The sequence below is a fragment of the Pocillopora verrucosa genome, chromosome 5, assembly GCF_036669915.1.
Source record: "Pocillopora verrucosa isolate sample1 chromosome 5, ASM3666991v2, whole genome shotgun sequence".
Classification (NCBI taxonomy): domain Eukaryota; kingdom Metazoa; phylum Cnidaria; class Anthozoa; order Scleractinia; family Pocilloporidae; genus Pocillopora; species Pocillopora verrucosa.
The window spans coordinates 12,848,130-12,860,710 of NC_089316.1; the positions used below are offsets into that span (position 1 = coordinate 12,848,130).

The window sequence follows — 12,581 nt, forward strand, 5'->3', positions numbered from 1 at the left end:
GCAAACAGTAACGCTATCAGGTCTTTGAGTTTGGGAGAGTGTTGAATGTGAATCACTCGAGTTATCAGGAAAAGTTATATGCATCTTTATCAAGAAAAAACAGTGCGAGATCTTTTTCTTAGGAATTTTTGCTGACGTTCTGAAAATGTAAGCCAGTTTGCAAGTAAAAAAAGAAAAATTCCACGCGGATATAACTGAACTGTTTTCACTTGAAGGTAAAGAAACAAACTGGAAAATTTATTCATTTAGCTCTCGTCTGTCATCAAAATCACTGGTGACCGCAGCGGACAGGGATTTACAATATTGTACTTGAAAGTTAACAATTAACATTGCGAATCACTCGCTAGAGCCAATCGCTTAATCCAGAAACTGAAAATTTGCTGCAAGCCTCGATTTTAATGTTTTTATCTCACGTGAGTTTTATCACAAGGCAATGGACTTGAAAGTTATTCTCATGGTTTTGCTGGGCTGCTCTGCAGCGTATTTCTCGTCACCTGGTAGGTAATATACAATTGCGTTTTGTAATTGGGTAACACAAGGGGTCAAACGTTCATTGTTTAGCTTAATAGTTTTACAGAGAGCTTCGCAGCGATTCAGCAAAATGCGAACTGAAATTTATTCAATTGAATCGATATACTGTCATAAGATTGACGTAAAGATGCATCTTCTTAAATTCGACGGGGATAAATGGAGATGTTACACTTGTCCTTCTCGATGATCTATGCTCGTGTCATTTTTTAGGGTCAGCATTCCAAATTCCTATCATGAACTAACCTCGTGCTAGTTTTTAAAATAATTCTAGTTTCTAAAGATTGACATCATTATATAAATATCAACATTTTTAACTGATTCGATTTATCATTTGCCGGAGTCTGTTCAGGACTCAAGAGGCTGTGAAATTTATAAACAATCTAATGTCCGTCAACCCACAGTGTGTGGAGAATATTTTCAGGAATAGATGTCTTGTTATAACATGGATAGCTTACCAGAACTAACGTTTCGATACAAATTGTTGCAGTTTTCAATCACCTCTAATAATATATATCAAGGGATTTATGAAACGAGATGAATAATTTTTTTCCAGAGCGATACCGGACGCTTTTGTTATTTCCATCGTGGCGCGTCTAAACATGTATTTTATAAGCAAACAACTGGTTATCTTCATTTTGTTACAGTCAAAATCATGGCGCAAATCCCCTTTCGTATGGAGAACCTTTACAAATTAAATCAAATAGATTTCTGTTTTATCATTTCGTCCCAAAGTTCGTACCAGTATAACATAGTCTCAATGTAACACAACAATAACGTGCTCTTACTAGATCCATTACATAACAACAATCAGCCCAAAGAAAAAAATTCAGTAATTAATTTGAAGGTAAACAAAAGATCACGTAACACGATTGAAGGCGTATAAAAAATCCAGTAAAATAGTTACGGAAGTATAAACAAAGTTAGAAATCAGTTCTGGAGTAATGTAGCTGCCAATTAATAAGAACCTTCGCTAGGAGTTCATTTCTTAATTCATAAAATCGTTTTTTTTTTCCCTTCTAATCCGGAAATCGTAATGATTTTCTTAGGAGTTCATTTCTTAGCTTAGTCAATCGTCTTTCTCTGTTTTTTTTTTCTTTTTTTTCAAATACTCGTAGGCACAGCAATGAAATAAGGGTGCGGTGCCCTTATTTCTTAGCCTTGCAAAAAAATCACCTTAGTCTTAAAGGCGATTACAAACTACAAGGGCGTGGTTAAGGGGTGGTCATGAAGTGCTGTTATCCCCTTACCTTTGCTAGATTATCGTTATGTTTTTTTTTTTCCAAGTCAGTGACTGACAAACTTTCTTGCCGCGTGAACTCAGGCCCGCTAATACACAAAGAAGTCCAGCGGCGTAAACAACAGCCTGGAAATGATAGCGTAGCTGGATAGAAATAAGTTGAAATTGGAAGAACAATCTACAAGCGAGGATAATCAACGATGGAGAGGATTAAAATAGATTTCTAATGGAAATTTAACAAGTTTAATCTAAATTTTACAATATGGGAAAGTGATCACATTGGCTCTTAATCAGTTTTAAGAGTAATTATTATCAATAAGATGTTTTTCAGCACGGCTCGGTTTATATACGCAATCAATATATTACAATCAAAAATTAAATATAAACTTGAGGATCGACAATGGTATACTTATATTCATTGTGTTTCATGGTAAGCTGTGGCAAACAATTGTTCCGTTATTTCAACGAATTTGACGTTGGTGTTCTGTGGCCATCACAACACGTCACAAGATGAGTGCCTGGGTCGGGGATGCTGTTGGAATTCTTCTTCTAATGCAAATGCAGTTAGGTGCTTTGGGATCGCGAATAATCAGTCCAGAGCCAATTCAACACACACAACCAGTGTTCCTATGACAACGTCTTATGTTTCAAGCACCAAAGCTCCTCTCTCCACCCCAGCTGGGTATGTTTCTTAGTGACTGGCTATTGATGTACTTGACAATAGTATTCATCTTGTTTTTTAACTGGTTATGTGAAAGAGACGATGTAGATTAGGTAAACAGGTGTAGTCTTCACTTGCGCCAAGTGGTGGCCCATTGCTTGTGAGCTTCTCTAGCTTAAGATCTGGTTATTCCGCCCAAAAGTATAAACTTCCAAAGGAAGAAAAACGAAACTTTTAACAATTAAAAAAATGTTGACTCGTTTAGGCTATTAAAGGCATTTAGAGATATACTGAGTTGCGTTATATACCATGCTTTGGTGGCAAATAGGCGGGGGGGGGGGGGAGGAGGATAAGAAAACAGGTTCTCTAGGAACCTCCTTTTTCAGCTACGCCTTACCTTCTCCTGTTAAGCATTTTTCCTTATGGGACACATGTTAACTCTAATTTAGACATCTTGCTATTGACTTTTAGTCCCAAGAGCACGTGCCAGGTATATCATGGCCAGGTGTGTGACCAATGGCTGAACTACACTATGCTGGAGTACCGCTGGTCCCCGAGATTTATTGACAGCAGATTCGGACTGAATGGAACCGAGCGTGTGATATTGGAGTTTATGTACGCCATTAATAGGATCGACGGCCAAGAAAAATGTAAGGACATATTAAAAGCTCTCCTCTGTTTATACGTTCTGCCACCGTGTAATGAGAACAATGAACGGTATCACTACTGTAGAGAAGACTGTGAAGTTGTTTTCCAAGAGTGTTATTCTGCCATGAGAGAAATGCTTGGAGCTGCAAAATACATTTTGGAAAAACTTGGTATTGAGTTCGCACACGTTGGAGTTCCTGACTGCGCCAAGCTGAACTATTCTGATAGCTATAAGGCAACTAATACCACCTGCTTACACTGGGGTCTGTTCGGTAAGTATGAAATAGTTCACTTTCGCTTGCGAAATCTTTAGAACAAAAGGTCTGTAAGGTCCGAAGTCTTGATGCTTGGTCAAAGTAGAAAGTCGTGGTCGCTGATTTTGCCTCACATCCGGCACTTGGGTGGGGCGTTTGAATACAATTTTTGTCCCAGGGGGCGGGATTTGAACCGATAATCTTTAAAAGTTCACATGTCCGGGGATTGCCTGAGGAGGGGATGTTTGAGCTTCGAATGGATCGAAATCATCCTTTTTAATCGTCCTCGTCTTTAATTTTGTCAGTTTTATTTTCCGTTGACATGTAAAGTTCTCTATGCCTGTATGCAGTTTTTTTTAAAATTTTCCCATCCCAGCTAGCGGGTCAATGCCTATTATTGCTCTTGAACTGAACAACATTATTATTTAAAAAAAATTAGTAAAAGTATAACCTCATGCTTTATACAGTATATGTTTCTTACCGTAGATTTCTCTACTGCTGAAACAGTAACAAACGTGCCACCCAGGTCACACACGGCCGCTTTAGCTGGAGCGGTTGGTGGGGTCGCAGCACTTATTGTTTTTGCAGTAATAATCGCTTGTATCTTTAAACGGCGAAAGAAAAAATCGATGCAAGGATTCGCGGGCGTCACTTTCACAGCCTTGTCAATGAGAGACAGAATTAGAGCCGAGGCTATGCGCGCCCTCGACGAGAGCAAGGTCATGAGTCTGTTTAATCCTGATGATATCAAACAGCTGCCGCTGACCAGTATAGAATATGTCAGGGATCTTGGATCCGGGAACTTTGGTTTGGTATTTTTAGGTACGTAATTAATATTTGCGAAGAAGGATAATATTTAAATATGGTCTAATTCTCAGCAATGGGCAACGGATTTCTAAAGGCAATCAGCTCGTACAACGTACTTTGACCATATAGGGTAAAAGACTGCGCAAGTTGTGACGGGGAAAGTTGTTTTTCGGCGGGATACGAGTGGTTCCCCCCCCCCCCCCCCGTCCAAAGACAACAAACAAACAAAACACAAAATTAAATAAATGGAAAATAAAAGCACGAAGAGCTACGCAGCTATGAAGTTACGCTTGGAAAGTTAACAAACGCACCAGCTAGTTGATCATTTTTTAGCATCAGTCCTTCGCTATTACGAATCCTGCTAACACTCTTCAAGCTTCAGTTTTACGAAATTCGCTTTGATGTATTGTCGATCTTGAACATCATTTTAGTTGATGAAAAACCAAATTGTTTACTTGTTAACCCATGAGGCTCAGCAATTACTTTTAGAAACTTACCACATTTCTCTTTCAAAAAAATTTATCAAATGACAACATCAACAAAAGTTGATGAATATCATGAAATATTTCATAGTGATAACTTCAATTCGTCGATCTTTTCAGCCGGACTACTTAAACCCTTATACCCTGAGACCAGTATACGTTTTCTCCATTCTGCTCTTTATACATTTCTTAAGATGCTGATGAGGAGAATTTGTTCAACAATTAAGATTTCTTTAATTGGTGATTATTTCCTTCATTCTCATGACCTTAACGTCTGATTCAAAGGTGATATTATAAGGAGAAATTACATACTGGTCACTCTTAGGGGTTCAAGGGTTAATTGTGCTGGTGCTTCTCTACTTTAGGAAGAGCATATGGTTTAATTGAAGGAAAACCCGAAGCAGAATTGATGGTCGCTGTCAAAACATTAAAAGAAGGATGCTCGACGGAAACGAAAGAAGATTTTTTCAAGGAAGTTGCATTGATGTCCCTTCTGCATCATACAAACATTGTTGAATTGTTAGCCGTGTCTACTGAGGAAGAACCGTATGGAATGATCTTTGAGTTTATGGAGTTAGGAGATCTTAATCAGTATCTAAGAAAAGCTGGACCATTCTTTGAAGGCGATGAGAAGGAAAGAGGTAAGATTGCTTTTAATAACTTAAATGTGTTAGCTTTAGCTTCTCTACAAGCATTTGTGGTTCAACAGTTTATTAAAATGTTGTTACCCTCTTTCCTTGATTAAAGAGACTACGAGCAATCCTTCCATTTTGGCGTAGACTGTCGCGCGAGTAAAAATAAGTAAATGAAAAAAAAAAAAAAAAAGGATGTTGTCGCGCCGCGCGGAACTTTGAGAGTTAAGCGCACGAGAAGTGGTCCGTGGATATTGAGAAGAAACAAGGAAATAGGGAGACCTTTGAAAATTTTACATGATTCCGACCTTTACTATCACTGTCATATTTCAATTTTTGAGAGAGTACTCATCATTCCTTCAGTGTATCTTTGTGGGGGAACGTTGTCAGGAGTACTTCGTGGTAAAAATGTGGATCCTAATTCATTTAACTTCCCTATTATTGCAGTAAACCTTACTCAAGATGACCTAATGTCAATGTCATTACAATGTGCCGCTGGTATGGAGCACCTGCAGACTCTGAGATTTGTTCACAGAGACGTTGCTACTAGGAATTGCCTTGTGGGTACTGGTCTTATTGTAAAGATCTCTGATTTTGGAATGTCCCGGGATATCTACGCTTCTGACTACTACAAGGTAGGCTACTGTATCGTTCTTCTTTTCCTTCTTTAGCATTTTATTATCTAACTTTTAGAAAGTGTTGAATGAGTTGTACTGAATCAAAGTTTCAGCACGGAAATAGTTTGCAAAACACAAGTTTTAAAATGAAGGACTTTGGCAATAGCAGCAGCCAAGTATTTCCTTTCGCGACCCCGAACGTCACACTTAATTTACTGTCGCCTGCAAACCTCTCTCTCTTGGGTCTCACTCCTTGATCTCTTCCTTGTGGGCCCTCTCGCTTTCGGCTTCTCGCTTTGGTCTTTTCCACTTGCGCATTTCATAAGTCCTTGTCATTTTGAAAGGGCCCCTCAACTTCGTCCCCCCATCCCCTTTCCCTCTTTTCAGCTCGTCCAAGGTAAGCACAATCCCCCCGTCCATGGATTAGTTCAATATCTCGTGACTATGTCAGGCAGCTAAAGTTGCACCCCTCCTATCTCTTCTTCATTACTCGACTCGACACGATGACGACGGCAACGAGAACGTAGCGAAACAAAAGATCTAATGGGCAAAACTATAGCGAAACACACGTGCGTTTTAAAAATTTGTACATTTCTTGGCCTTCCCATACAGGATAAAAACGTGCAATCACCATCTTAGGAAGGAAACCTCGACAGCAATTTAGTTACGTTTTTAAGTTGAACTCAACATTACATTCATATTTTATGCCGAAGTGAAAGTGAGGAAAATGACTTGCGTTTTTTCGGCAGCGTTTTACCACACGTCGGCATAGTGACACCATAAACTCCCTAATATCTTGTCTATCAACGGCAACCAACCGAATAGAAATGAGAGCAAAGAGGTATGGCGCAAAAAAATACACCTCCAGTGAGGCTCGAACACTCAACCTTTGACTCAGGAGTCCAACGCGCCCACGGGGGCTGTCATAATGCACCAATTTATCTTAAATAGTATTTTTATCTCCGTACTTCTTTCTCAAGGTGGAAGGGCAAGCTGTGCTTCCAATCCGCTGGATGCCTCCTGAGGCTTTACTGTTGGGTAAATTTACCGTGGAATCTGATATTTACTCGTTTGGTGTTCTTCTGTGGGAGATCTACACACTGGCACTCCAGCCTTACTATGGATACACCAATGAAGAAGTCGTGGAATTTATCAAAAAGGTGGGTTTAATATTTATGAGTGCTAGAATGCTAGATTTTTCAACAAAGATCTTCTAGAAAAGAAATATATAAAATAATTTTGTTGAAGGTTTTCCTATCTTCCCTCTCATGCTTTGCCAATGGCTTGTCACTTAATGCTGGACAGTTCCATCGATTTACCGGCTCTTCAAGATGGTGAAAAAACGTGATTGAAGTTTATTGTATGTAGTGAGCTGTAAAACCATAGGTTTTTGACCCGTACGGGTGTCTGTCGAATACTTTTCCCTTGGTAACAAGATCTCTTAATTTTATTTTAGCTTTAAATGATTTGAATGGATTTTAAATGGAATGGTGCATTCCAGATGAGTCTCAGTTTAGCGCCGGTCTCTGAACCTTCGAAATTACTAACATTCGCCTTCTTCGGCTACAAGATCGATCATTTTTAACTTGTGAATTGCGCGCATGCGCAAGAGCGAGTTTTAGATTTGATGTGAGAATGGCACTCGCTCGTTCGCTCGATTGGTCGAATCCTGTAAACCTTTTTTCGATTTTAGGCTTTTGAGTGCATTTGATAGTTTTTGGCGAGTAATAAACAAACGAAACGGCGACCTTTGTTTCTAAGAATAGTAGTGGAGTGAAAAAGAAGCCAATGTTTATTTTTCTCGTTTTAGTTTCAACAAGCGGCGCCAGCGACTGGCAAGCGCGCGAGGATTCACACTGAAATAAGAGAACAACCTTCGTTTTTCATAAAATTGGAAGTTACAATACTTGAACTTGAAAACAATCCGGAGATTCATTAAAAATATCACTTCGAAACGCTCGGAGTTTAGAGGTGTTCAAAGGCTTTTTCTGTTATAGCGTGAGATTTGGGACAAAATCGATCATTACATTTCGTATCATGTGTTTTTTCTGTGTGAAGCAACAAAAGGTGCCGGCGACTGACGAAATTACAGGTTAACACGAAAATCAAATAACACCTGAAAAATAATTTTGGCTACCGATTTTCAGTGAATTTTTAAAGAACAATTTTCTTTTAAGTTTCAAGACAATTTGAAGATTCAAAATAAATACTACGTACTAAAATGCTAAAGTTATACACCACAAAATTGATAAATAGGCCTGAAATGATCTTGTTCTTGATTATACGTTGCCTAGCACGCCTAGCACGCCTAGCACGTGACCAAAATCTACCCAGGCGGAAATCCAAAATGACGGTGGCAGTCCGGGCTAAGTTATATCGCTCAAAACTCGTTCCCGTTTGTCTCATTTTATTAAGAGGGAATAATTAATGTTTTCATTAAGATAGTATTTCCTTGATTTTCCAATATTTACGATGATAGACAGTAAATTTCACTTTTCACCCGCATTTACTTTCAACCTTTTCTTTTGAACCAGAAACAAAAATGACATCTGTTTAAATCACATGACATCATCCACCCTTGTCAAATGTGATAGCATGATCATTTCAATTGTAATGCCTTCTTATCCCAACGTTACTTTGTTTCTTTGCTACATTAGCGAACACTGAACTACTGCTCGTACTCTAAATATGACAATCAATCACAAAATTCCCTAAACCAGATAACATTAAACATAATCCCAAAAATCATGTAATTCATCTGTCAATCCACGAGTTTGCTCACAGTGCACTTTGATCAACACTCCGTTTTAAAAATTCGTTTATTTTGATGTTGAATGAGATGTTTCATCACAATTCACTACGATATAAAGCGGTCATCCACGGGTAATGGCGGGTGTTTTTAAAAGCGATAAAACATGCCAAAATTTTACTTGAAAGATTATTCTTAGTTTTATTTGATTGGTTCCGCTTTACAAATGACCGTTCAATACAGATAGAAGAAAATACAAACAAGCCGCTCAATACAGGTTCGACTGTATGTAGGTTTTCTATGTTCCTGATCGTTCCTCCAAATTGAAAAATATCCAAACATTTCTCAGTTTACGTCGGGCCTGTGACTTAGTGCAAGCGCATATTGAAAAGACGTGTTCAAATAATTATGTTCGCCACTATTTTGACGTGGTGGACTCCGTGGCGCAATGGTAGCGCGTCTGACTCCAGATCAGAAGGCTGCGTGTTCAAGTCACGTCGGGGTCAGCTCTCCTTTTTTTAAATTTCCTTCGATCTCATCTCCTTTTTTTTTTTTTTGTATTTAGATCTTCCCACGTAATTTTCGAGGTATTGCTCTATCTTCCTTGAGGGCAAGCTCGCTTAGTCTTTTTTCACTCGTTTCTAAATTACTCAAAAATAGTGCGATCGTAACTATGCTTTACAATCTACTTGGTAAGTTTTTTTTCCTTAGAGGGAAAAATCAGGCAAGTTGTAATTTAACGAAAAAAAGAAAAAAAAATCAAATAATGAATATACAAGCTGATAAGATTTAAATTGGGGAAAAAAAAAAAAAAAAAAAAAAAGAGATGCACCCCTGGTGGGACTCGAACCCACAACCTTTGAATTAGAAGTCCAACACGCTAGTCCATTGCGCCACAGGGGCTGCGCTGAATTAAAGGTGTGAAATTAATGTATTAATACATTCTTATTCAAATTAAACGGCATTGGATAACAATATCCGCCTCGGTCTCGGATTTCATGAGCTATTTCTGTCTATCTTACACCGTTATGTCGTATTTTTACTTATTTTTGGCTATTTTACATCTATGAAAGAAAGAAAGAATAGTTTGCTGGATTGGAAGTTGCCGTAATTAATAATTATTAACCAAAATTTACGAGAATAGTGAAGAACATTTAACGACCTGTGAATCAGCGAAATAAATATTCACCACTTTAACCGAGACTGACGCGAATAATTGTTTTGGTGTGTACGAAACAGAAACCAAGTCAGAGAATACCTATGGCCAACTCGTGCATGAAATACCTAATCTAGAGGTGAAACGTTTTTGTGAACTTGTAATCACTGGACTTTCAGCAATGCAAAGGTTGCTTTTCTATCATGAAAATCACGGAGAGATCCACTATTATAGTAACCATCAAGCTCCGCAGAATAATATAAAATCTACAAAAACAGCACAAAATAGTATCTTACGTTTACCGAATTTCCGTTTAAATAATTCGTCAAATCTTTCTTCGCCCGCTTAAGCCAAATTCTACTATTTTCCATTTTTATGTCACGTTTCGCCTCACAGTTGCTCAATAAATATTTGCATTTTGACGCAGTGATCTTTATTTACAGGGTTTCCTCCCTCTTGCATCTGATAACAAACCTCTGAGTTTTCTGCATCGGATCGAAAATAATTCAGAACGTATTTTATGTGACCCCAATTTTTTTTTTTTTATGACTGATTGAAATTAAAGATACACGGCAATGAATCCCACAAGTTTTCTTTTGTCAGAAATACACAAGATTGGTGTTTTCATTTTCCTTTAATATTGTACAAAAACAACTGCTCATCGATGGTTTTAAGAGTGAAAGAAATGGCTTCTTCTTTACTCGAATGCAGATAATTTCGTACGCCAAGAGCTTTTAGTCTAATGTTATTGAAAAAGTCATCTCGCCCAAAGCTTGAAGTACGTTTTTTAACAGCACCCAAAGTTGGCCAAAAGTCTGATAACCGTTTCCCTCAGTTGAGGGCGAGGTGGGCATGCAGACGCAAGGGTCACTCAACATTCGAGAAGGTAGACTTAAAGTTCAGCAATTGTAGAATCGCGGATGTGAAAAGTTGAAAAGGTGGCAGGAATATTTTAATACTGGCCCCACCGAGCGCTTAGGGAGAGGTTGAAAAATGCTCTATTTTATTTAAAAGGGAGTACATCTTGGGCAACCTGAAGACTGCCCAGATCACGTGTATCAAATAATGAAGAATTGCTGGCACAAAGAGGCTTCACAGAGACCAAACTTTACCCTGATGATAGCTCAGCTTAAACAGGAAGTGAATACACATTACGACTCCCTCGACTCGCCGTGTGTTAGTGACAAGCAACCGCTGTATCAGAACATCGGCGTCTCTTCAGAAGAGATAAATGGTAGAGTAAAGATTTATTAGCTAAACCTTGGATGCTTAACTCTCCTTTCTGGTCACTATTCATTTCTTCGTTAAAAAGTTTTGAAAATTTGGTGTTATATTTTTAGTCGCGCGAGTGGCGTGACGAACTTCGCAAAAAAGCGTGGACTGCTCGTACTGTGTTCACACAGCATTCATCTGGGGAAATCATTTGAATTTTTTTTATTGGGGCAGTTGACATAATTAATAAGTGAATTTTTCTCGGCTTTCTTAGAAGAGCACCCCGTTGCCGAACGAGCAGCCAGCAAAATTTCCCAGCCAGCTCCAAGCGCTCCACAGAGTAGTGTTCCCCCACCCTCCGCTTACATCAACATCGCCTGCAATCCTGGTTTCCATAGTGATGACGAAGACGGAGTTTTTGAAGAAGGCATTTTGTAGGAACATTAAGAATAGAGACCGAGGCTGTTAAAGATCAGATTTTAAATCTTTATGGTTGTGTGTTTTTGAAGATACTGCCTATCATTTTAGGTATTGGTTTGCCAGGTACTGTTATTAAGGCCTAGACTAAAAAAAAGATAGAGAAAAATTAATTCAATATCGAGAGAAATTGCTTTGATTTACTAGCGAGAGTGTTCTCTCCTCCTTTTCAGCCAATCAGATTTAAAAATTTAAGTCTTGGACGCATGCATTTTCCCGCGCTTAAGACGCATGAATGCACGTGGAATTTTCATTGATGATACGATTTTTTTTTGGTTTTAATTTAAATACTTAATAAGAAAAACGTGTTCATTTTCCATTGTATAACCACTGCTAGAATTTTGTGAGGATAAAAAATCACCTAAATCGTTGGCTTCTATAGCTGCAACAGATTTTAAACTAACAATAAGTTTGTGCACTTTATTACAATTATTTTGGTCGCTCAGTTGGTATCGCAGATCAATCTGAAAAAGAAAAACCGGGAAAATTAGGTGAAAATTTTGGTTTCCATGTTATCCACTGACCCGCTTTGATTTCCCAATTAATGTTCAGACTTTTTATACGATTTACAATCATTTGGATAGAGATGAGGTAGTAAGATCACCCACCCTGTCGGATCCAAGGGATTCCGGGATCGAATGGAAACCTGGCTAACCATAAACTTAAGCTCGAGTTTTTCATTCAGTGACGAGAAAGTTTTCAACAGTTTTCTTCATTGTTGGGGATTTAGTTAAAAGCTCCATGATTGATGGTACAGTAATTAAAAGTAGATGGTCGAAGTTAATGCGAAATGACTGCGTTTCCCACTAATAGTGGAAGATGGATGTGGATTTCAGTGCTTCTCTTTAATCGAAAAATAAAATACAAAAATAGGTTTTTTATATGACTAGAGCAGCTTGAGAATTACTAAGTACCATATGGTAAACAATGTTTAGATATATATTTCTCTAAATTCAATTAGACTGCAAAATTGAATTTGCAGTAATAATATGGACTCATCAGAGTGAAGAAAATGTTTATGGCGCATTTTGTATAAATTTTATGCTTCTTTTGCCCCAGCCCCACCCCCCTCTTTTGTTTTAACCGTCGCTCACCCCCCCCGTACGAATTTCTTTCTT

The 12,581-nt window shown here is 38.3% G+C and overlaps 1 protein-coding gene and 2 non-coding genes across 3 annotated transcripts; 2 read left to right on the plus strand and 1 right to left on the minus strand.

The window, feature by feature from the left end:
- The first annotated feature begins 345 nt into the window (after positions 1 to 345).
- LOC131776742 (tyrosine-protein kinase transmembrane receptor Ror-like) lies at positions 346 to 12,386 on the plus strand. The gene is made up of 9 exons (XM_059092969.2): positions 346 to 497; positions 2,204 to 2,450; positions 2,901 to 3,349; positions 3,818 to 4,153; positions 4,986 to 5,261; positions 5,700 to 5,887; positions 6,850 to 7,029; positions 10,789 to 11,008; positions 11,261 to 12,386. The coding sequence occupies exons 1-9, from the start codon at positions 434 to 436 to the stop codon at positions 11,422 to 11,424; spliced, it is 2,124 nt and encodes a 707-aa protein (XP_058948952.2). The 5' UTR covers positions 346 to 433; the 3' UTR covers positions 11,425 to 12,386.
- Positions 9,053 to 9,124, plus strand: Trnaw-cca (transfer RNA tryptophan (anticodon CCA)). Its single transcript has one exon. It is a non-coding gene; the product is annotated as a tRNA-Trp (tRNA).
- Positions 9,448 to 9,521, minus strand: Trnar-ucu (transfer RNA arginine (anticodon UCU)). Its single transcript has one exon. It is a non-coding gene; the product is annotated as a tRNA-Arg (tRNA).
- Positions 12,387 to 12,581: the final 195 nt, after the last annotated feature.

Excerpts from the sequence above, each read along its gene's own strand:
- LOC131776742 (XM_059092969.2), top strand. The coding sequence starts at position 434 with ATGGACTTGAAAGTTATTCTCATGGTTTTGCTGGGCTGCTCTGCAGCG. Across the intron at positions 3,350-3,817 it reads CTTACACTGGGGTCTGTTCG|ATTTCTCTACTGCTGAAACA; the intron begins GTAAGTATGAAA and ends TTCTTACCGTAG. Across the intron at positions 4,154-4,985 it reads CTTTGGTTTGGTATTTTTAG|GAAGAGCATATGGTTTAATT; the intron begins GTACGTAATTAA and ends TCTCTACTTTAG.